The sequence below is a fragment of the Schistocerca serialis genome, chromosome 10, assembly GCF_023864345.2.
Source record: "Schistocerca serialis cubense isolate TAMUIC-IGC-003099 chromosome 10, iqSchSeri2.2, whole genome shotgun sequence".
Classification (NCBI taxonomy): domain Eukaryota; kingdom Metazoa; phylum Arthropoda; class Insecta; order Orthoptera; family Acrididae; genus Schistocerca; species Schistocerca serialis.
This window is the reverse complement of record NC_064647.1, coordinates 46,535,177-46,559,607: the sequence shown is the minus strand read 5'-3', so window position 1 is coordinate 46,559,607 and position 24,431 is coordinate 46,535,177. Positions and strand designations below refer to the sequence as shown.

The window sequence follows — 24,431 nt, the reverse complement described above, 5'->3', positions numbered from 1 at the left end:
TGGTCAAGACACCATCTAAGGTGGTATGCAAGAGGAAATACACGGGGCAAATCCCATTGAATGGAGATGAAAATCATGACAGGGGGAAGAGAGATGCATTCCAACTGGTAATCCCACATGAGGGTTTCAGGAGGGAGACATCCATTGTTTGCGAAGAGGATGGTGTACACGGGACAGTCAGGGAACTGACTGCATATCAGATGAGGAGTTGGCACTGTCATATTTATAGAGGGCAAATCCCATTTCTGCGAGGAGACTTTCAACTGGACTAGTGCAAAAGGCACCTACAGTGAGGCGCACCACATAATAATGAACGAGGTCAAATAGTTTCAAAATGGAAGGAGCTGCCGAGCCATAAACCTGAGCACCATTATCTAGTCTGGACAAAACTGTTCTCCTAGATCTAAGGGGTGCTAAGTGAAGTGCCAACCCGAACCTGGAAGTGCCGATGGGATACAAATTCATGGATAAAAATGGGAAGGGATCTGTGAAAACCCCAATCATGGAGGGTATGTAGGTCAAGGACGACCGTGATGCTGTTGGCGTTTAGCAAAAGCCTGTAGATGCTGTTTCCAATGTGAGTAAATTGTCAGTTGTAGATTATCCTTCCTGGAAACCACACTACACGGGGACAATAAGCCCCGAGACTCGAGTATGCAACATAGTTGAAAGCTAACCATCCTCTTGAGCAGTTTACAAAGTGCTGGAAGCTGTCGAGAGACATTGGGTTCTTCCAAGATTTAAGTACAGGGATAATTACGCTGTCTTGCCATTGCGAGGAGAAGACACCTATGAGCCAAATGCAGATGAAGACCCCGAGTAGATGTTGCCTCTGGGTAATGTCCAAGTGTTGGATCATCTGGTTGCAGCTGGAATCCAGGCCAGGGGCCAACTCATGTGATGAGGTAATAGCCTGCAAGAATTTTAATTCAGTGAATGGTTCACTATAGGCTTCAGCTTGGTAGCAGTTCAAACAAACACTCAACTAATTGTTTCTGACGGACAAAGGTGGCAGGATAGGAAGAGGATGCCAATGCTATCACGAAGTGTGTTGGGAGGTGTTGTGCAAGGACAAATGGATCAGTACATGGAACACCTGGTAGGATAAGACCCAGGATAGTTGATTGTTGCTGGCGGCCCAAAAGGCTATGGAGCTTGGACCAAACTTAGAATGAAGAGGCATAAGTCTCCAGGGAGGAAACATAGTGCTCCCAACATTCCTTCTTACTCTGCTTAATAAGGTGGCACGCCTCAGCAAGGAGATGATTAAAAGCGATAATGTTAGTCTGTGAAGCATGTTGTTTAAATTGTTGCAGCGCCTGTCAGCAGTCGTGGACAGCGACTGTTACATTCTTGATCCAGCACGGTCCGGGCGACAACGAGGGGAGCCTGTGGTAAAGGGGATAGCAATGCCAGCGACACGAAGACTAGTGTCAGAGATGTCTTGCACAACTGCATCAATGGAGTCTGAAAGAGAAGAGTCAAAGTCCACAGCAGACATACATAAAGGCCAATTGGCCCTACAGAATGCCCAAGGCGGGGGCCTGTCTGCCTCGCGGCAGCACAAGAACAACAGTCACTGCAAAGTGGTCACTGTCACAAAGATCATTATGGGGTGACCACTGTAGTGAAGCCACAACAGCAGTGAAGTTGTAGGACAACAGTCATCAAGGAGAGACAAATCAATGTCTGTAATAAGTTGACCAATTAGAAGACCCCCAGCCCATTGAAGTGGTACTTCTCCCCCAAGGGTGTGGTGCACATTGATGTCCCTGAGGAGGAGATACAGGGGCAGAAGTTGCTGTATTAAGGTAGGCAGTTCAACGTGAGGAAGTGTCCTGCCTGGAGGGAGGTATACATTGCAAATAGTCATTGCTGGTGTCGATTGTACTCGTACCGCTATTCCTTCCAGGTTGGTATGAAGGGGGATCCAGAAATAATGACATCAGTGTGAACCGAAGTGCAGACCCCTCCAGATGCTATCTGGGCGCCGGCACGGTTCTGACAGAATGCACAAGAACCACGAAACAATGGAGAGTGGTCATCACAGAAGTGTGTTTTTTGAAGTGCAAGACAGAATGCAGAATAAGAGGAAACTAGGTGTTGTATTTCTGGTAGGTGACAGTAATATTCGTTGCAATTCCACTGGATTATCGTGTCATGAGAGTCCAGGTTAGACATAAAGAAGCCAAGAGGAGGTGTGTGGCCATCACCAATGAGGATAGGGTAACATCCATAAAAACTGGGTCTGATTTGAAGTGAGAAGAAGGGGTTGAAGATGCCGGGGAAGCCTTGTCCTTGTAAGACAGACAATCCAGGGCCGTACACTCTTGGATCATCTTTTCTTTCTTGTAAGCCGGGCAATCTGCCGAGTGTGGAGAGTGGTGATCATGACAATTTACAAGCATAGGTGGACAAAAATCCATGGCTTTGTGGTGGTGAATGTGTCCTTATCTGTCCTAGTTTAAACCAGGTAGCAATTAAGGTATTTCATCCAATGGCAGCAAGTGTGGCCCTCTTCCCACGGTGCAGCCAGGGAAGGGAAGGCTGCAGGGTCATGCGAAGCAACATTAAGTGATTTGGTACTCCTCAAAGAGACGGCCATTTGAGAACAGCCAGATTGTCACAGCTTGATGCGCTTCATGCATCAAGCAAGCATGCACCCCGATATGACCCACTCCAATCAGGGTCTCTCCCATGGGTGCCAACGAGCCATCTGGTACTGAGGCCATTGCCTGGTGCTGCAAGATGACAAGCAACCACACCTTGGCATACATGGCGAGGCAACAGCTCAGGTATCAATGGTGTCATTCCTGTATTCTCAGGGGGCTCAGCCAGATGTGTGCACGGCCCCACCAAGCAGATTTTCTCCACATGCTGCTGATGTAGTGGGGCAGAGGAGGCCTATGGTATAGAAGAAAGAGGGGTAGGAAGGGGGGGCGGGGTATTCACACCGTAGACAATAGGGAGGGAGTTCTTCCCCAAATGACTCACACTAAAGACAGAAAATTTAGAAGTGGCGGTCACACCCCAAGGGCAAAAAGGATGATAGAGAACAGGCAAGAGGAACAAAACTACAAGGAATATAGGGAACCAGGTGGATAGCCAGGTCAACATAAATAAGAACACCGAGAGGGGGGGAGGAGGGAGTAGTGGGGGAAAATGATGCTGAGGGAGGTGCTTGGGGAAGGATGGAGCAATGGGGAAGGAGCAAGGATGAGGAGAGAGGGGCTTGGGGAAGGAGCGAGGATGAGGAGAGGAGAGAGGGGCTTGAGGAAGGAGCGAGGATGAGGAGAGGAGAGAGGGGCTTGAGGAAGAGGAGAGGAGAGAGGGGCTTGGGGAAGGAGCGAGGAAGAGGAGAGGAGAGTGGGGCTTGGGGAAGGAGCGAGGAAGAGGAGAGGAGAGTGGGGCTTGGGGAAGGAGCGAGGAAGAGGAGAGGAGAGTGGGGCTTGGGGAAGGAGCAAGGAAGAGGAGAGAGGGGCTTCGGGAAGAAGGGGGCAGTGGGGAAGGAGCGAGCACGAGGGGGAGAGGGGCACGCTGAAGGACAAGCAGCCCGGGAAGGGTCCATGCGTGCCATGCACTCGCGAATCAATCACAAGACGCCTTCAAGGGGAATTAAAACTTTGATTAAAATGGTATGACAAAGGAATACAAATAAAAAAACTGTGTAAACCAATTAACTGAATAAAAATAATGAAGAAAATCATTATGATGAGAAAAAAAAGGTTAAGCACCAAACGACATTCAGAGCCACAACCTTAGCATACCCATTATGCTACAGCCCTTTTTTAAAGCTAAAGACAGTCATGCAAAAGTTCTGAAATATTTTTTTCATTGATTGATCGAAAATGAGGGTTCACCATAGTGTGATACCTGCAATCTTAATTTAAATCACTTATAGATGGTTTCAGAAAGTCAGTCCTACTGCTGGGGACCTCTAAAGGTCGAACTGCAATGCACAGTGATCTTAGCTGGGAATGGCTGTGAGTGTACAAAAGGGGATGCTTTGGTGCTCGCTATGGGAAGTGTAGAGATGTGGTGGTAACAGAATGTTGCAGTTATGTTAGGATGGTCTGGGGGAGGGAAGGATTATGCAGGTGCACCATGTGGATGGGAAGTGAGTATGATGAGGCTGGAGTGCAAGCAGGGGACAGGAGAGAGGCAGGTGAAGAATAGGGAGTAGCGAAGATTGAGCATAGGAGGATTATGGGAAAAGAAGGACATGATGTAGGGGAAGTTCCCACCTGTGCAATTCAGTAAAGCTAATGTTGGTAGGAAGAATCCAAATGGCGTGGACTGTTAAGCAATACTGATGCCAAGCACACTGTTTTGTGCAGCATGCTTGGCAACTCTGTGGTTCAGGTGTCTTTGCGCCATATTAAAGTGACCATTTGTGCAGACGGAGAGCTCGTTAGGTCATGCCCAAGCAGAGTGCAGCACAGTGGTTTGAGCTAAATTGGCAGACTAATGGCTGCTTTCACAGGTGGCCCAGATGTTGAAGGGGGAGGAAATGCCTGTGACAGGGCTGAAATAGGTGCTAGTGGAAGGATGTACGAGACAGGTCTTTTACAGGGATATAAACCCTGCTATGAAGCATTGTGAACAGGAATGAAATAGGGATGAACAAAGACACCATGTAGGTGCAGAATACCACTGTGGGCGGGGTGTAGAGGATATTTTGCATCTTGGGGGATAACAGGAGGCAGCTGAAACACAAACGAACATGCTTCAGTTATTCCACTCCCGGATGGTAGTGACCACACTGGGGACATTCCTTTGTTGGTTGTGGAGGATTGTAAGTGACTAGGGGACAAGGCGCAAATCTGTTTCTGTAGAAGGTGAGTGTGAATAGTTCCTCTCCAAATATGGCAAGAAGTCACAGAGATTTTCACAGATATAGTAGCAACAGCAATTGAGAGATTCATACCTCAAAAATTGGTAAGAGATGGAACTGATCCCCCGTGGTACACAAAACAGGTCTGAACTCTGTTGCAGAGGCAACGGAAAAAGCATGCGAAGTTCAGAAGAACGCGAAATCCTGAAGATTGGTTAAAATTTCCAGACGCGCGAAATTTGGCACGGACTTCAATGCGAGATGCCTTTAATAGGTTCCACAACGAAACATTGTCTCGAAATTTCGTAGAAAATCCGAAGAAATTCTGGTCATATGCAAAGTACACAAGCGGCAAGACGCAATCAATACCTTCGCTGCGCAGTGCCGATGGTACTGTTACCGATGAGTGTGCCGCTAAAGTGGAGTTATTGAACGCAGTTTTCCGAAATTCCTTTACCAGGGAAGATGAATGAAATATTCCAGAATTTGAAACACGAACAGCTGCTAGCATGAGTTTCTTAGAAGTAGATACCTCAGGGGTTGCGAAGCAACTCAAATCGCTTGATACCGGCAAGTCTTCAGGTTCAGATTGTATACCAATTAGGTTCCTTTCAGATTACGCTGATACAATAGCTCCCTACACTCATATACAACCGCTCGCTCACCGATAGATCTGTACCTACAGATTGGAAAATTGCGCAGGTCGCACCAGTGTTTAAGAAGGGTAGTAGGAGTAATCCATCTAACTACAGATCTGTATCATTGACGTCGGTTTGCAGTAGGGTTTTGGAGCATATACTGCATTCAAACATTATGAATCACCTCGAAGGGAACGATCTATTGATACGTAATCAGCATGGTTTCAGAAAACATTGTTCTTGTGCAACGCAGCTAGCTCTTTATTCGCACGAAGTAATTGCCACTATCGACAGGGGATCTCAAGTTGATTCCGTATTTCTAGATTTCCGGAAAGCTTTTCACATCGTTCCTCACAAGTGACTTCTAATCAATCTGCGGGCCTATGGGGTATCGTCTCAGTTGTGCGTCTGGATTCGTGATTTCCTGTCAGGAAGGTCGCAGTTCGTAGTAATAGACGGCAAATCATCAAGTAAAACTGAAGTGATATCAGGTGTTCCCCAGGGAAGCGTCCTGAGACCTCTGCTGTTCCTGATCTATATAAATGACCTGGGTGGCAATCTGAGCAGTTCTCTTAGGTTGTACGCAGATGATGCTGTAATTTACCGTCTAGTAAGGTCATCCGAAGACCAGTATCAGTTGCAAAGCGATTTAGAAAAGATTGCTGTATGGTGTGGCAGGTGGCAGTTGACGCTAAATAACGAAAAGTGTGAGGTGATCCACACGAGTTCCAAAAGAAACCCGTTGGAATTCGATTACTAGATAAATAGTACAATTCCCAAGGCTGCCAATTCAACTAAGTACCTGGGTGTTAAAATTACGAACAACTTCAGTGGGAAAGACCACATAGATAATATTGTGGGGAAGGCGAGCCAAAGGTTGCGTTTCATTGGCAGGACACTTAGAAGATGCAACAAGTCCACTAAAGAGACAGCTTACACTACACTCATTCGTCCTCTGTTAGAATATTGCTGCGCGGTATGGGATCCTCACCAGGTGGGATTGACGGAGGACATCGAAAGGGTGCAAAAAAGGGCAGCTCGTTTTGTATTATCACGTAGTAGGGGAGAGAGTGTGGCAGATATGATACGCGAATTGGGATGGAAGTCATTACAGCAAAGACGTTTTTCGTCGCGGCGAGATCTATTTACGAAATTTCAGTCATCAACTTTCTCTTCCGAATGCGAAAATATTTTGTTGAGCCCAACCTACATAGGTAGGAATGAGCATCAAAATAAAATAAGAGAAATCAGAGCTCCAACAGAAAGGTTTAGGTGTTCGTTTTTCCCGCGCGCTGTTCGGGAGTGGAATGGTAGAGAGATAGGTATGATTGTGGTTCGACGAACCCTCTGCCAAGCACTTAAACGTGAATTGCAGAGTAGTCATGTAGATGTAGATGTAGACTGAAATTTACCTCCCCACCTTGTCCAGCAACAGCTTTTCTCCCAAGTCACCTATCATCTCCTACAAATACACAGTGACTGTCAACAAAGACTGCCGCCCACTTGACTCACTACCATCCAGGACTGGAGACAGTGAATCATGTTCTCTGCCAGAGTTTCAACTGCCATTTTTTGTGCTCTGAAATGAGAAATATTCTCCCCACCCCTAATTCACTGTTACGCCACTGTCCACCCAATGTATGTGATCTTCTTGTTTGTCCATATCCCCCCCCGGCCCCCCTGCTCCCAACACCTTGTCTTATGGCTCATATGCCTGTGAAAGACCCAGGTGAAAGATTTGTGTCATACAGCCTCCCAGTACCATCTACTCCAATCTTGTCAGAGGTATTTCCTTTCCGGTCACAGGCAGGAACAATTGTGACAGCAACCATGTGGTCTACTATCTTAGCTGAAGCACTGTGCAGCATTCCATGTGATTGTGTCCATTAACATTCTGTCTGTCCACATGAAAGTCCAACACCAAACTGTGGTAAAGAGACAGCTGACCACCTAGTTGTTGAACATGCTATGTAAAATGGTGGGCACAACTTGGGTCACAACCAAGTTCCCGTAATCCTCCCTCTATCATCTTCCTTGCTCCCACATCAGCATGACATTGACCACCTATTCCCCCAGCACCCCTCCTTACCCCCCTTCCCCTCCCCACCCACCTGCCTCAACCAGCACAGCTTCCTGATGAATATGGCAGCCTACCACCCTGCCGCGCCATGTCCCTGCACACTCCCACGGGCAGCATCGTAGCATCTTCCTGCATACCTACACTGCTATACCCCCCCCCCCCCCCCCTGCTGCCCGTTGCCTCTTCTGTACACTCTGCACCAGATATCTGAAAGCATGGGTGACGTCACAGCGGGGACTGCTGCGGAGCTCGGAGCAAGTGTATGCATGCCAACCTGAGAACATTGGCTATGCTAGGCTGACCAGACATCTCAGCTTTCACACTAATGTCCTGGTGTCTAAAGACAATCACTCTGGACATGTAATTGTCCCAGTTTTAATCGAGAAACAAAATGGGTGCAGTAACATTTCTTATTTAATTAAAAATTATGAGAATTAAATTCCCTAGTAGTTAGACGTTAGAGAAATGTATTTCACAGTATTTACCATACTTACCGTATTAATAATAAAATACCTTCTTTCTAATGAGGAACTGCTAAAATCAATCCATTCATTCTTCTCATAAATACTACTAAGGTAAATCTTAGGATAAAATATTTACTTTGTGCCTTATTACAGATTAGTAATATTTACATTTCCCATCCCAATTCACATATTGAAGATGCACTCTTGTTTTCAGTTCTTCAATTGTAGCATCATCATGGGTCTGTTATCAGCTTCAAAATATCAAGGTACCTGGCAAGAAAAATAAGAGTCATCATGGGTCTGTTATCAGCTTCAAAATATCAAGGTACCTGGCAAGAAAAATAAGAGTAAGACGTAACTGCAGTAAACTATAAACGAAAGTGTCCTGGTTTTTTCTGTTTGAAATCTGATCAGCTTAGAATGCGAGCACTTACATTCAGTCATCATCAGGTAGCACAGCTACTCCTTCCAGTTCTCTGTCATCTTCAGAGCTAAAATCACAGTAACCAGTTCTGCTATCATTGTCTGCACCACATAAATCTATGATTATTTTATCTATTTAAATGTCGATAAGTATTTCTTTCTGGATGTATTCCCGCTCAATTTTTTTAATGTGTTCGTACAGCAGAATCCAGTCTTCTTTACTCATGGATTTAAATTTCTCCTCCCACAAATTTTGCACAAACGTTACATTGCAAATAACGTTCCTAGAAGCTGCCCAACCTTTTACAGTCGACCAAATATTTTCTATTGGATTGAATTCTGGATGGTAAGGAGGAAGGCGTAAAGCAATGTGACCAGCAGTTTCAAGGATTTTATGGATGGAATACTTGACAGTCGTTGCCTTGGTTCTTCGAATGAGCTCATAGAGAACGGGTTTCAACATGTCATCCGAGAATGGAATACGTTCCTTTGTTATCCGCTTTCTGATATAGTCTTTAGTTGAGTAAGATGTTGTAGCTTTATTTATTTTGCATTGTGATACGGCATATTGTCGAGAATTATTATAGAGTTGGATTTTAAATTGGGAATCAGCTTTTCTGTCAACCACTTCTCATAATTTTGTTGGTTCATTTGATTGTGGTAATCTCCCGTTGCTTGATTTGACTTCCACATAACAAGCGCATTAGGAATAAAGCCATTTTTGTTGCCTGCATGAGTTGTTATTAGGCGTTGTTCCTTTGATACTTGTTTGAGGAGACTGTGAGCAGTATTCTTAATCCATGATTTCCCAGTTACATGTGACGATAAAATAAAAGTTTTATCAACGTAAACAATGTCTCTGTTTTCTTCCTTACTTTTTTTATTTGTTTCAAATATGATATTCTTTTTTCTCTAATATTGCTTCTCTCTAACAGTATCAGCCTAATTGATTTTGTTTTCTTCCAGTGGAAACCGAATTTCTTTAGTAGCCGCTTTACACTAGTGTTGCTACCTTGAAAGTCTACTGCTTCTTTCAACTTCTGTTAAATTCTTTCCACTGTAGGCACACGTTTTTCAGCCAGATAAAAGTTGTAAACAATTCTCTTAACAACGACCTAATCAAAACCGTCAACATCTATAATTCTTTTGTGTTTACGTTTTTCATCTGGAGTTTCAAATTTCCTTTTCCCGCGATATTCCAATAGCTTGCCTTCCCTTTTAATTTTCTGGATAGTGCTATGCAAAACGCCTGTGGCCACTTCAGCTCTCGGATGAGCTTGCCCCACCAGAATGTTCATCCTCTGAGAGGACTCAGCCTCCATAAACATTAAAATGTTATGTATAATCTCCTGTGACTGGCTATTCGGTTTACTGCCTTTCAGTTTTGAAGTACTAATAGACGTCATATTCAGTATGAAGTCACCGCGTACTAGTAATACAAATACCGAAAAAGAACACAACGGTGGAACTTGTACTGTACTCACGAAAGACACACGTGGCACACTGAGGGCAGCCGAATGTATTTGGGCAGAGCTGCACACTTCTGCGCATGCGCAACGGCTATCCGGCTGTTTCAGAGTAACGGTCACAAAGCTCTCAGATACCTGGTGCGGGCTGTACCTCCCATTACGCACCCCAGTCAGGCCTCAATGCCCAGAAGTGACAATGACCATATGTATGTTTTTTACATCTGATGAAGGACTTTGCCCAACAATTTAATCATATTCAACAGTCTACTTTTAGATGTGCCCTTCTACTACCCAATGTCTCCTCTATGAGATGAGTACAAATCTCATCTAATTAATATTATTTCTAATAAATCCATAAGCATGGTTAATACTTTGCACGTTTTGCAACAAAATAGTATAAAATAGAATGTGAAGTGCAACTGATAACTTAAATTGTCATTGTTGTTATTCATAGTACCTAGAAGGAAAGATTTAATGTAACCCACAACAACAAAACACCTTTTACTTTGTACAAACTCTGTTGGAAGCAGCACTGTTGCATTATCTTTGTACTATGTCTTCATTTAATGTAAAGCAAACAGTACGAGTATCAACATCTAAAAGCTACAATATTTATATTTTCCAACCACAAAGAGATAACTAACAGCATGGCAAGAGAAGGTAAAAAACACACATGCACACACATTACTAAACTCTCACAGCACTTTTCTTGCCGCACTGGGTAGCCGCGCGGTCTAGGGTGCCTTGCCAAACTTACCACAATTTCCCAAATTTCCACTTTTATTTTCAGCACATTCGTGAAATGCATGTGAAAAAAAATGTTGGTGCAGTGTTATTTAAATACGCTCTAGATCTTGTATGATAATATTATTATATAGTTGCTGATAGAATGTGAGTAATTTGTCTGGTTATCATTTCATTATCATTTATTATCCTTAAAATTTTAAATGTTTGACACTTTCAACAATTCAAAGCAACACTAAAATCTATTTGACCAATTAGCTAATTCTTTTTGTACATACTGAAAATTTTTCCAAGTACTAAGGATTTTATTAAAAATAATATTGATGTTTTAATGTTCTTTTATAGGACCTACATGGCTGCCCTGTGAAGCGCATACGGTCTCAGGAGAGGAAACAGGGATCAACATAATCCAGCACATGCCATGGCAATGGTTTTCCTGTCCAGAATACTGTGGTGGAAAATGGATTGCTTCATCATACACTGTGTAAAGTCTGAATTTTTAAACACATCAATTTTGATTCCACATTTTTTTTTATAGCCGACAACAATTCAACTGAAACTGAATGCTTTGCATTATAATGTAAAGCTGGCCTATCATTTTGAAGAATCATACTATAATTTTTAAATTCTGGAGCTGAATCACATGAAAATGTTACCAAATGTTCAGCTAACGACTCTTACTTCCTCGATGCATAACCAAAGATGTGACTTATTCGAAGTAGCTAGTTGTCCTTATATTATAATTATGGAAACTGTAATCCTAGTCTCCCTGAATGTCTAGATGCAAACAAAATGTTGCTGCACTTTTGTGCAATAAAGAAATGATGCTTTTTAGGTAGAGTGTGCGAAGAGAGTTAAATTTCAGGCTTGTGGTAAGTTGTAATATTTTATCACAATGTCACGAAGCTTTGGAATCTTTTACACTTTGGTACTGTACATTTTATACAATATTGATTTTGGGGACCAGGAGAAAGTTTCACTGCATTTTGTTTAGTTCGGGCCACTGCTGCGACCTGGCTGAATGCCTTGCATTGTCACACTGCCACTCGGGTCTCTCCAGCGCAGACTGACCCGTCTTTACCAACCAACTTCACTGATCTTGTGGGATTTCAAAGCAGAAACAGGGAAACATTCAAAATTTACAAGAGACTGTTTTTGTAGAAATCAGTATTTTTAATCATTTTCGTACATACTTGTGATGAAATTTCCGTATATTTTGTATGAATATATATTTCTCAAACTTTAAGACTGCCTTTAGTTTTAAGCCACTCTTGAAAGAATCATATTGAAATTCCAGCCTGTTGTCAATCAAGGTAAATTTATACACTTGTTAGCAAATCAGATTAATTTATTGTTTCTATAAATATGTAATTTTGGTGTCTCAGCAGCTTCATTATTTTTACCATAATGAGAACTACAGAAAATAAAAAAAAAATAAAGCAGAAACAGCTGACATTACAGGGAAAACTGCTGAGTTGCTAAAAGGAGTGTTTAGAGAAACAAGTGCACAGAATGTTGTTAGTATCTTCACACTCTCTGTATAATAGTGTAATTGTTTTGTAGAAGAAATATGTCTGTATATATTGTTTACACAAATGAATTATAAATTACAGCTTACTTGAGCATAAATTATACCTATCTGTAGTAAATCCTCAGTTTTCCCAACTATTTACACTTCTCCAAGATCCCCCCCAAGGGGGGGGGGGGATTATTTTGTCATTGTTCACTATCATAACCATCACCACCAACACCCCATGGCGGTAGCATTACTGTTGCTCCAGCTGAGGAATGCCAGTAGTGGCCAGGATTGAAGCAGCCTGTGACATTTGGTATTCCAGAGCCAGTCAGCCCTCGAGCAGTCCTGGCAAGGCGTAGTAGTCTTTCGGCAAGGTGCTTCTGTAACATATGATGCGCTAGTAGTAATTTATTATGGTAGTCTCAAGGAATCTGAACATGTTTAAAAAAAATTATCCAGGAGACAGTCACTGCAAACTCTTTTTCTTTGAATCAGCTGTATGTCTGATACAGTGCAATCACTTTTGATGAAAACATTTTGACCTACTCATTCATTCACATGTCTACTGATATGTTGTTCACAGTTTAATATTGTAGTTTGAGGTTTAGTAAATTTATTTATGTATAACTTTTCTTTCTTTGCAAACCAATCACAGTGCTAGTGCATGCATCATTACTTACATTTATTCAAAACAAACAGTTTCTATCGTGACATATACAAAACTGAATTATTGAAGCTTCAGGCATTCAACAAATCATAAATGAAACAAAAACAAACAACAACATATTAACAATGTAACTAACTGCAGAAAATATATACAACCTTTATTATGAAATCACTGGAAAATGATACTCCCATTTTAGTAAATGTTAAAATCCTGACCCAGCTGTCGACATGACTATCGTGACTACTGCATATGTAGACTTACAGGTGGGTGTCTAAGGCTTTATGTAACACATTTATCACAAAAAGGGCAGCTTGTTTAATGGTGAAAATTAGTGTTGTAAACAAAATTAAACTTACGTAAATGACAATGCTACACAGCTCTGTCCTCTGCAGTCTTAAATCTTATTTAAAATATTCACTTTCCTACCATCTTACAATGGAATTTTTCTTTAGTATACTTGGCATGCTCATTGTAAATTATGCAAAGGTATGGGTTCATGTTAATACCGTCAGGTAACAGAAAACAACATGGACTTTGCGAAACTTGTTTGAAATCCACACATTGCCTAACATCTCCCCTGAAGTATACATAATAAGTATGATCAAAAGGCAACCAATTTTCAACTTTTTTATTTTGTTGTACACATGTTCATGATGTATGTTTACATTTTCAGCTGTATTGAATTCTTAGTTTATTGTTGACAGTTGAAAAGGCTTCCAAGTGCACAGCGAGTTTTTACTTTCAAAAAGGATGGATTGAAGAATTTGCATTCAATTTTGCTTCAAAAGTGGAATAAAGTGCAGCACGGCATTTTGGCGAATTTGGTACAAGTAAGGCAACAGTTGATGGGTGGTATAAATGTTTCAAAGAGGGTCGAGAAAATGTTGAAGATGATGACCGCCATGAACTCCCTAGCATGAAAAAAAAAAAAAAAAAAAAAAAAAAAAAAAAAAAAAAAAAAAAAAAAAAAAAAAAAAAAACACCCACTCTCGACACAGATCCAGAACTTCTAAAGAAGATGATCATTCCAAAGGCTTGTTGGGGGGGGGAGGGGGCGGCAGAGGAGGGGGGGGGGACCAAACAGCAAGGTCATTGGTCCCATTATCTAAGGGAACAGAAATCAAGGGATGACCAACACAAACGGCACAGACCAGCCAAGGTGAAGTTATAAGGGACAAGCAAAGAGGGTAAAGGGATGACAGGCCAGCAGAAAGAGGAAAGAACAGGGGGGGGGGGGGCAGGAGTACCCCAGAAACGCTATGAGTGGTGGGACACCAGTACCGCCACCAACCCGTCACACCAAACCATCATCACAATACAACAAGTAAAAAACGAGGGGAAGAGGACACAAGAAAAGGGGATACAAAACTGCAAAACAGAATAGACAAAATGGAGGAGGAGGGGGGAGAATCTGGCTGGTGTGGAATCAAAATCAAAGCCTCCATAACCAATGCCTACGCTGAGAGATACAATTTCCAGAGGAATATTCGAAGACTTAAATGTTAGAGGGCAAACCACTTTCACGAAAAAAAACAAGGAGAGAGATAACCATGGGAGGGTCATTTGCTAACACCAGAGACGAAGAAGGTGGGAGGGCATATTTAGTGCGAAGGGCCAAAAGATGGGAGCAGCCTAGCAAAATGTGGGTCACTGTGAGGGGAGCATAGCAATTACAAGAGGTGGGGAGGGGGGCGGGGCTCAGTGCAGAGTAAAAAAACCATGGGTACTGTAGAATCCCACTGGCAGAGGCAAGAATGCCACATGGTGGGAGCCTCTTTGATTGGATGAAGTTTATTAGACAGGGGGTAGCCTCTGAAGAGTCGGCCCATGATTAAGCAAAAAGGGATGTGATGTAAAGATGCAAATCCGCACCTGGAGGCAGCGGTGTAAAAGGTCTGGGAATTCATAAGTTGGGGCAGATGCCCAAAATTCATAAATGCCCAGGCATTTCAAAGATTAACTAATAAGCAGCACTTATAAAAATAGTTTAAGTTGATATTTTGTATTGGAAAAGCTGTTTTGCAACACTGTTTCTTCAGTGTATGGATAACCAAGTCGAAAAAGTTGCTTGAGAGTTCTTAGGAGAAATAAATTTGACTGAAAATAACTTTTAACAACTTTAATTATGTCAATTCTTGGGGTAGTACATAATAAAAAAAGAAAAAGACAATGAGTTTAAAAGAAATTTTTGCGTGTATATTAAATAGCTAGCCTGTAGGTAGTATTTTCACTTCTACTGCAAAAAATTTTAAAAGTTGTCCTCGATCACTGTACCTAACTCAAGCACTTTTTTCAAATTCAGAGGCCACTTTAAACACTTTTTGATATGATTTTCCATTTTTTTTGCAATGTAACTTTTCGTATTCTATAAAACAATTCTTATGAGATTCCTTTCTCTTTTAAATTCAAAAAGGCCCAAACAGAATCTTTATGCTTGAACACCCTGCATATGTTCAACAGCCTATTGTCTATAACACTGTAAATAACACAAAGACGAGATTATGTTGCTTCTCATTGAACCACATAGATTTTAATGACTGTCAGTCACCCACTCAAAGTTACCAATTCCAGTCAACTAAATAACCTACAAAACTGCATTAATTTTCATAAATTATCAGCCACTCACTCAAAATTTCATCACTACCTATTTACAATAACAGCAACAGCACTAATATTTCTTTAGAAGAAATTAGATTAAAAAAAGTTCATCCATAATGATTTTACTTATGGATGAGTCGCGTACCAATTCAGATTCCACAATTCCAAGAATTGTGGATTCTCTAGGAATCGACTAGTATCGGGATCTTAACGATTCCAGCATCTTGGCCATTGATTCTTAGTTATTAAATCCTTTTAAGGTTACTGTTCTCATTTTATCTTCACAGCAGCACAGTCGTACAAAAGAAGATAAAGAAAGAAGCAGAAAAGAAAACTACAGTCTGTCTCAAATGTCGCTACATCTGACAATAACATCCACTGAAAACAGTTTAACATTTAAGAATATATTTATCATCAAGGAACACATGCCAGCTGTTTAATACATTCAGTAATAATTTTGTTATCAACAATCATTTTTCAATAACATTCAGTAATTTGACACGGATTATAAATGTGTTACATTATAAAGCGATGACCTAAGGAGTTTGTTTACTGAAAGCTGGAATGATAGTAAAAAAAGAAGAAGAATGTATTAAATACATTTTAGTTTTTAGCTGGTAAATTATGTATTCAAGAAGTAAAGACTTTAAAAAGTACCTTTTTTTTTAAGTGCGCACATTTTGGGCACTTAAAACTGCTCTGGGCAAATGCCCATTTATAACTGTCCTTCCCTCTGGGCATTTGCCCAGCCCACATCATTACCCGGATGGGGATAGAACAGGCAGTAGGTGTCCACCCCCAGCCAGACAGTCAGTAAGTTTATTACCAGGGATATCAACGTGGCCAGGAACACACACAAAATCAACCGAAGAAGCAGCATTGCCAAGATCAACGAGAAAGTAATGGATGGCAGAGAACAAGGGGTAGCAGAGAAACTCTTTTAAGTGATAGCCTGAAGGCCACACATTGAGTTGATACATAACAAAACTCAGGTATGAGAGGACCATTTAATGAAGCAAAGGAACCAATAGATGGCCATCAATTCCACAGTAAACACCCCACACGTAGCAGGCAAGAGAGGCCAAAGAAGATGTGAAGGCATACCCCACATGACCAGCAGATTTAGAGTCATCAGTGTAAAATGCAATGGTATCCTGAATCTCTTGTACGACCATTCGGAACAGTCAATGAAACACCACTGAAGCAACCGAAGCTTTCGGACCCCGGAAGAGATCCACGCGGATATAGGGCGGAAGAACTAACCGGTGGGATTAGTTGGGAGAGAACGTGGTTACGAGTACAGGGAGGGGGGAGATGGAAGTCGTGGCAGAGAGAAGTGAGACGAATCGCAACCGGTAAACCCACCCGAAGGCGGGCAACGGGCGAGCAATGGCCTGAAGTTGTGAAGAGAATATAATAGGAGGGGTGAGCAGTGGGAGAGCGGATAGTGATGGCACAGGAAATCAGGAGCAGGGCCTGCCTAATTAAAAGGGGAAGGATCCCAGCATCAACTGGAAGACTATCAACATGGCTAGTGGAAGGCACCGTAGTACAGTGACAGAAATGCAGCACCCTCAACTTAAGGGGAGAGGAATGAAAACCGTGCAAGAGTGTCTGTGTGGAAGCACAATGGATGGCACCCTGGATCTGTCTTTCCACAGAGGTCACTGAGTGGGAGCTAGCCCAACTACAGAAATCATCCATATATAGAGCAGGGGTGACCAACGGCCCAGCAGAGGGCGCAAGTCTATTAAGAGTGATGAGAAAAAGTACACTTAAAAGGGAGCCGTGTGGAATGCCATCGTCTCGGGTCTGTGGAGAACTGACAACAGTGCCAACACAGTCGCTTTTGAATGACTGGTGGGACAGAAATTGGTGAATAAAAATTGGCAGGGGGACCCCGAAGACCCCACTCGTGGAGTGTAAGGAGGATGTGATGGCATCAAGCTGTGTTGTAGGCCTTAGGAAGATAGAAGAAAACTGTGACAAGATGACAGCACTGAGAAAAGGCCTGCCGAACTGTGGTTTCTCATTGAAGCAGACCATCGTTCGAAGACCATTGCTCCCGTAAGCTGCACTGGTAAGGAGATGAAAAGGTCCCAAGATTCGAGGACCCGATTGAGCACAGGAAGAGCAGTACTGTCTCTCCACTGTGAGGGGAAAATGCCTTAGAGTCAAATACAGATAAACACATGGACGAGATATTGTCATTGTTGAGAACTGAGATGTTGATGGAATCGGTGCCATGAACTGAATCATGGGAACAAGAGAGAGCCAGAAGAATTTCCCATACAGTAAAAGGACCATTCTAGGATTCACTTGACAAGGGTTAAAACGTAAGTGGGGAGCTTCAGTCCATTGTTTCTGGCGGAGGAAAGCAGCTGGATAGGACGCCGATGCTGATGTTGTCGCAAAATGGGTTGCAAAGTGTTCCGCAAGAACTGATAGATCTGTAAAAAGCAAACCTGGAAGGGCAAGGACTGGCATAGAAGACTGCTGCTGACAACCGTGGAGAGTGCACATACCCGTGAAGAAGGGACACAAGAACCCAGAGAGAATACAAAGTGTTCCCAAGACACCCACTTGCTCTATTTGTTTAAGTAACAGGCTTTGCCATGAAGATGTTCAAAGGTAGTAAGACCAGCAGAAGACGGGTGCCACTTAAGATGTTGCAAGTTGAAATGACAATCACAGATAGTGGTGACATTGACTGTGCTGCGCAATGGAACTGGTCGATGGCAAATGGGGCCTGTAAAATGGAAAATGCCAATGCCAGCAGGGCCTGTCAAGCGGGAAACAGCAATGCCGACAGTGCGAATTACCATATCGGACAGAGCATGGATGACTTCACCAATATAACCTGCTAAAGAAGATGTTAACATGACATGGGAGGTATATAGAGGCCAGTCAGAATGATGGAAAGCCCAGCAGGATAACCTGGTCATTGGGAGGTGCGATGGGAACGAGAGAATCTACAGGAAGTGATCGCGATCACAGAGGTCATCGTGTGGTGACCAGTGTAAGGAAGGAAGAAGGGGAGGGGCCGGGAAAGAGAGTGAAAGATCAATGGCATTGAAAGTGCCATATGCTGTGCTAAAATGAGAAGGGGAACCAAACCCTGACTAGACGAAAAAGCATTGCCGCAAAAAGGGTAATGGGCATTATCATCATCAAGGATGAGGAAGTGCAGTTAAGGCAGCAGATGTACGTGGCCTGTAAGGAGTGGGACAGAGATAGCAAACCGTGACTGCAGAGTCCAAGTGAACCCAGGCAGCAACTGCTTCCAATGTGGTTCGAAGTGGGATCCATGTAACACCAATATCGATACAGACCAAAGTGCAAACATGACTGGAAGTCCTCAATGGGCCAACCTGGTTCCAACAAAGTGGTGGTGACAGAAGTATCCATTACAGTTCCTTCGATATAGCACGTGGTTGGTATCCAAATGGGAGGTGAACGTGCTGGAGCCGATCACGCCACCAGGTCACAAACAAGGATGGTGTGACATCCATAAATAAGAGGTCAGACTCAGGTTGTGAGGAGGGGACATGGCATATTCTGAGGCATGGGATAGAGTGGGTGGCATGTCGAGGGACTCACATTTCTTTTTCATCTTCTCTTTCATAGGTTGAAGAGAGCAGGGCACAAAGGGGCAGCAGACTTCCACAAGATCCGGATCCAAAAGAGAGCTGGTGTACTTGGGGCGCAAAGACTGTGCGTCCTGTGGCCCAGTTGTCGTAGCATGCCTCTGGCACCGATGGGCGCTGAAGAAGGGGGACATTTCTTCAGTCAGGGAAGGGAAGCGGCAACCAGAGGGGAGGGTGTGGGAACCACAAGGGAGGGGCAGAAAGGACATAACAGAGGCAAAAACACATCTACCTCTACATCTGCATCTATACTCTGCAAAACCACTGGTAGGTGCATGACGGAGGGTACGTCGCATTGTACCAGTGATTATGGTTTCTTCTTGTTCCATTTATGTACGGAGTGTGGGAAGAAAAATTGTCTGACTACCTCAGTGTGTGCAGTAATTATCCTAATCTTATTCTCACGATCCTTATGTGGGTGATACACAGAGGACTGTAGTATATTCTTAAAATCCCCATTTAAAACTGGCTCTTGAAAGCTTGATGGTAGACTTTCTCGGGATAGTTTACCTCTATCTTCAAGAATCTTCCTGTTCATTTCCTTCGGTATCTATGTGACACTCTCCCACAGATTAAACAAAACTGTGACCATTCATGCTGGCCTTCTCTGTATACATTCAATATCCTGTGCAGTCCTATTTGGTACTTTAACAATAACCTATGATGGCCTGCACGCGTGATTTGTAAGCAATGTCCTTTGTAGACTTATTGCACTTCCCCAGTATTCTACCAATAAAACCACGCCTACCACCTGCTTTCGCCATGAATGAGCCCATGTGATCATTCCATTTCATATTCCTACAAATTGTTCCACCCAGGTAATTGTATGAGGTGGTTGATTCCAACAGTGACTCACAGATACTACAGTCATAGAATACTATATTTTTTCATTTTGTGAAGTGCACAATTTTACATTCCTGGACATTGAGAGCAAGTTGCCAATCTTTGCACCACTTTGAAATCTTATCAAGATCTGACTAAATATTTATGCAGCTTCTTTCAGATAGTATTTCATTATAGATAACTCTTGCAAAAAGCGTGATTTTATTATTAATATTGTCTGCAACGTCATTGATATACAACATCAACAGCAAGGATCATAAAACTCGTCTCTGGATTACACCCAAAGTTACTTCTCCATCTGGCAAAGAGTTTCCATCCAAGAGAACAAGAAATACTGCATCTACCTGATTGACTTGATGCAAAGCCTTCAGCATGTCACGTGAGAAAATTGCAAGTTGGGTTTCCCACAGTTGATTTTTTCAGAATACATGCTGGTTCACATTGAAGAGGTCATTCTGTACAAGATACCCCAGTAGAAGTCACTGACACAGAATCAAGTAGACATATTTCTGATGAGCTTCAATGTAAGATAAATGATCAGGAGACTTATATTTTGTATCTCTTTTCCTTTCTCGTAAGCTGGACAATCTGGTGAGCACAGAGAATGATGGTCATGACAATTAACACTCACGGGTGGCAGAACACTGGCTGCCCTAAAGGAGTGCGTGTCCATATGCACCACATAGAGCAGGGCTTTCCAACGTGTGGTCCGCAGACCCCTTAGGGGTCCGCCGGTTCTTTCTAGGGGGTCCGTGGCCACCTTTCACCAAATCATGTAAAATAATGAGTAAAATTATTGAATAAAACTGTGAAAATCAAATTCATCACTATTTTTTTTTTTTTCGTGTGAAAAACGTGTACTTTTACTTCAGGTCGTATTCACAAGCAGCCTCTGCGGTTCCTAAGTGAGAACGCATACACAGTTTAGTGCCGAAGAATGCGGCTTCCCTGATCGACTGTTTCGCAAGAATATGGGAGTCGTTTGTGCGCCGGCTCACGGCGCTAGATGCACTGAAACCTCTTACACATGCGCGGAGCGAGCTTTGTCGACCAATCACAGTGCTCGCTGGCACGTATGCGGCCCCAGGCATCATTAAATATTAAATTTGCTTTGTCAGTGCACTACCTATTTCATAAGTCGATTTTTGACCAGTTTATTACTTCTAACATGGATCGGTGGCTGAAGTCAGGATCATTGAAGAAGGGTGCAGTTTTTCCATCGCCTTCGCAACAAGGGAAGTTTCCAGTTGAAATGAATGAGGAGGGAGGACGACCAAACGAAGAACAATCACAAGAAGCTCCACAGCCGGATTTATTGGCTCTGAACACTAGGCGACTTAACTTCTGAGGTCATCAGTCACCTAGAACTTAGAACTAATTAAACCTAACTAACCTAAGGACATCACACACATCCATGCCCGAGGCAGGATTCGAACCTGCGACCGTAGCGATAGCTCGGTTCCAGACTGCAGTGCCTAGAACCGCACGGCCACTCCGGCCCGCCCAGATTTATTATGTGAAAATGCAGCAAGTACTCCATTGGCTGCAATATCCTGTGGAAGTGGGATAGCCGGCCCGAGTGGCCAAGCGGTTCTAGGCGCTACATTCTGTAACTGCGCGACTGCTACGGTCGCAGGTTCGAATCCTGCCTCGGGCATGGATGTGTGTGATGTCCTTAGGTTAGCTAGGTTTAAGTAGTTCTAAGTTCTAGGGGACTGATGACCTCAGAAGTTAAGTCCTATAGTGCTCAGCGACAAGCGTAAGTACAGCGAAAACTATTTAGAAATGGGCTTTATGGAGACAAAGGAGGGTAAAGCTCAGTGTGTAATTTGTGCGCCTGTCCTTCCAAACAGTTCAATGCTCCCAGTTAAATTGCGCCGCCATTTTGAAGGTACTCACCCGGGTTTCCAGGCTAAAGACATCGATTTATTTAAAAGGAAGAGTGCTGAACTAGCTGCTTCTCAGCATTGTATTAAAACTCTTGCAAAAACAATTAATGAAAATTCATTAAAAGCTTCTTTCTTGGTTAGTTATCAAGTGGCTAAAACAGGCAAAGCTCATACCACTGCAAAAAAACTCATAATTGTATCGTTAATTTCAAGTTGTTTTCATTCATCTCTAAACCAAAGACTATTGATACTTCGAGGGAGGGGGGGGAATTTAAAGTTACTGTGCTCTTGACTGACTAGGGGTCCGCCATGGATTTTCGACTGAAGAAGGGGTCCGCCAGCTGGAAAGGTTGGGAAGTCCTAACATAGAGGTTCCACTGTACATCAGAAATACGTGCCTGAAATGCAGGCAGCAAAAGCGCCTTCACGAGTGGCAGGACATATGGCGTCACTCACACCAATAACATATAACCTTTACCTCTCTCAAAAGCCAGAATACATGCGCTGTTGTCTGTGCTTGGCCCAGATTTCCCCATCCATTTGAATGAAGAAGTCCCTATGAAAAATGAGTCTCTGCACCATATTCAAAAACTGGTGAGGTGTAATGGACATCACAACATCGCCAAGATGATCACAACCATGAAGGGCTGCAGACTGGGCAACAGAAGTAGTTTTGAACAACAGGGAACGTAACCACATCTTACCGAGTTACTCCACTTCGCTAAACTTGTCTTCAATATTTTCCCCAAAACATAATGGCTTTGTGGAGGTGAATGTGTCCTCATCTATCAAGTACAGACCAGTGGTGGATTTACAGATAGGCCCATTAGGCATGGCACCTTAAGGGGGGCGGCATTTTTTGCTCTGTACTCATTTTAACCTTTTACATTTTGAAATAACCTTGCTTACAAACGACACAAATTTTAATATTGTTAAACAACTTGCTAGTGTAAGTAAGTCTTAAGAACGAAATTCGACAATACAAGTTTGGAAGTATACTAATTTACTTGATGACCGGGTTCCTGTCTGGTATCATCTTCATGATTGTTCAAAATATTTTGAAGTAAACTGTCAGGATGGCAATATACAATACAATGTTTGAAATGTTAATATTCTGAGAATGTTGTCAGCTTCTACTTAACCCTACCATATTTTCCCCATGAAAATACCAAGAACCCTGAAAAGCTCTGATAAACTAATCAGCAGTTTCTTAAATGCTGTAACTTGTGTGGACCTCAGTTTGTAAAACCCAACTCTACTTAAATTTCTTATAGAAATTATGGGCAAGTATCAAGTCAACCTTCCATTACTGTAATTAATGTGAAAGCTCTGTGGTCTTCAATATCTGAGCTTTGATTTAATGATACCTGTGTAACAAAACCTGTTGATACTAGGAATGTTTTACATTTTTAAACACACATTTATACGAAAAGCACACAAGCAGAATATCTAACAATGTGTGAAATACACTTCACAACAGTTTAAAATTTTTATTTATTAACTTACTCAGTTACTTTTTTAGGCAAAAAACCAACTTTCATTTGTCTTATTTATTGTGCTGCAGCCTGTACGATACCAAAAGTTCCCACTCTGTGCAATCAAATAGTACGTAACATTGCAAATTTTATATTAAACTTCTTAACTAAGCTTTTTTTCTTCAAGGAAAGGTTATTTTTATTTTATGTTGGAACAAAAGGTGCATTTGTGTGTAGACATAAAAATAATGTTCACACAAATGACAACACACCACATTAACTGCCAACACGACTACTTAACCCTTAACCACTATAGTCATTCACAAAAACACAACTTCTATGGAGGGGTCTCTCAGACCGCATTTTTATATTTCATATATTAAACCAGAATTTTGCCTCCCCCCATGAACCATGGACCTTGTCATTGGTGGGGAGGCTTGCGTGCCTCAGCGATACAAATGGCCATACAGTAGGTGAGAGGCCAGACAAACGTGTGGTTCCTGAAGACAGGCAGCAGCCTTTTCAGTAGTTGCAGGGACAACACTCTGGATGATTGACTGATATGGCCTTGTAACACTAACCGAAACGGCCTTGCTGTGCTGGTACTGAGAACGGCTGAAAGCAAGGGGAAACTACAGCCATAATTTTTCCCGAGGGCATGCAGCTTTACTGTATGATTAAATTATGATTGCGTCCTCTTGGGTAAAATATTCCGGAGGTAAAATAGTCTCCCATTCAGATCTCCGGGCGGGGACTACTCAAGAGGACGTCATTATCAGGAGAAAGAAAACTGGTGTTCTACGGATGGGAGCGTCGAATGTCAGATCCCTTAATCGGGCAGGTAGGTTAGAAAATTTAAAAAGGGAAATGGATAGCTTAAAGTTAGATATAGCGCGAATTAGTGAAGTTCGCTGGCAGGAGGAACAAGACTTTTGGTCAGGTGAATACAGGTTTATAAATACAAAACCAAATAGGGGTAATGCAGGGTTTAATAATGACTAAAAAACAAGGAGTGCGGGTAAGCTACCACCAACAGCATAGTGAACGCATTATTGTGGCCAAGAAAGACATGAAGCCCACGCCTACTACAGTAGTACAAGTTTATATGCCAACTAGCTCTGCAGATGACGAAGAAATTGAAGAA

At 42.5% G+C, this 24,431-nt stretch overlaps 2 protein-coding genes across 6 annotated transcripts in view; one reads left to right on the top strand and one right to left on the bottom strand.

The window, feature by feature from the left end:
• Positions 1-11,898, top strand: part of LOC126424539 (disheveled-associated activator of morphogenesis 1) — a 456,338-nt gene extending 444,440 nt beyond the window's left edge. For 2 of the 4 annotated variants that reach the window (XM_050087275.1, XM_050087276.1), the window contains one exon: positions 10,998-11,898. The gene's annotated coding sequence lies outside the window, so the exon portion shown is untranslated. Of the gene's footprint in view, positions 1-8,230; positions 8,342-10,997 lie in introns of all 4 variants that reach the window. The other 2 variants (XR_007576184.1, XR_007576183.1) reach the window with 2 other exon arrangements.
• LOC126424540 (uncharacterized) overlaps positions 11,846-24,431 on the bottom strand; it is a 170,212-nt gene continuing 157,626 nt past the window's right edge. For both annotated transcript variants that reach the window (XR_007576186.1, XM_050087277.1), the window contains one exon: positions 11,846-12,548. Coding sequence is in view for 1 of the 2 variants with exons in the window: in XM_050087277.1 (XP_049943234.1) it covers positions 12,369-12,548 (180 nt within the window). In the remaining variant the exon portion in view is untranslated. The remainder of the gene's footprint in view (positions 12,549-24,431) is intronic.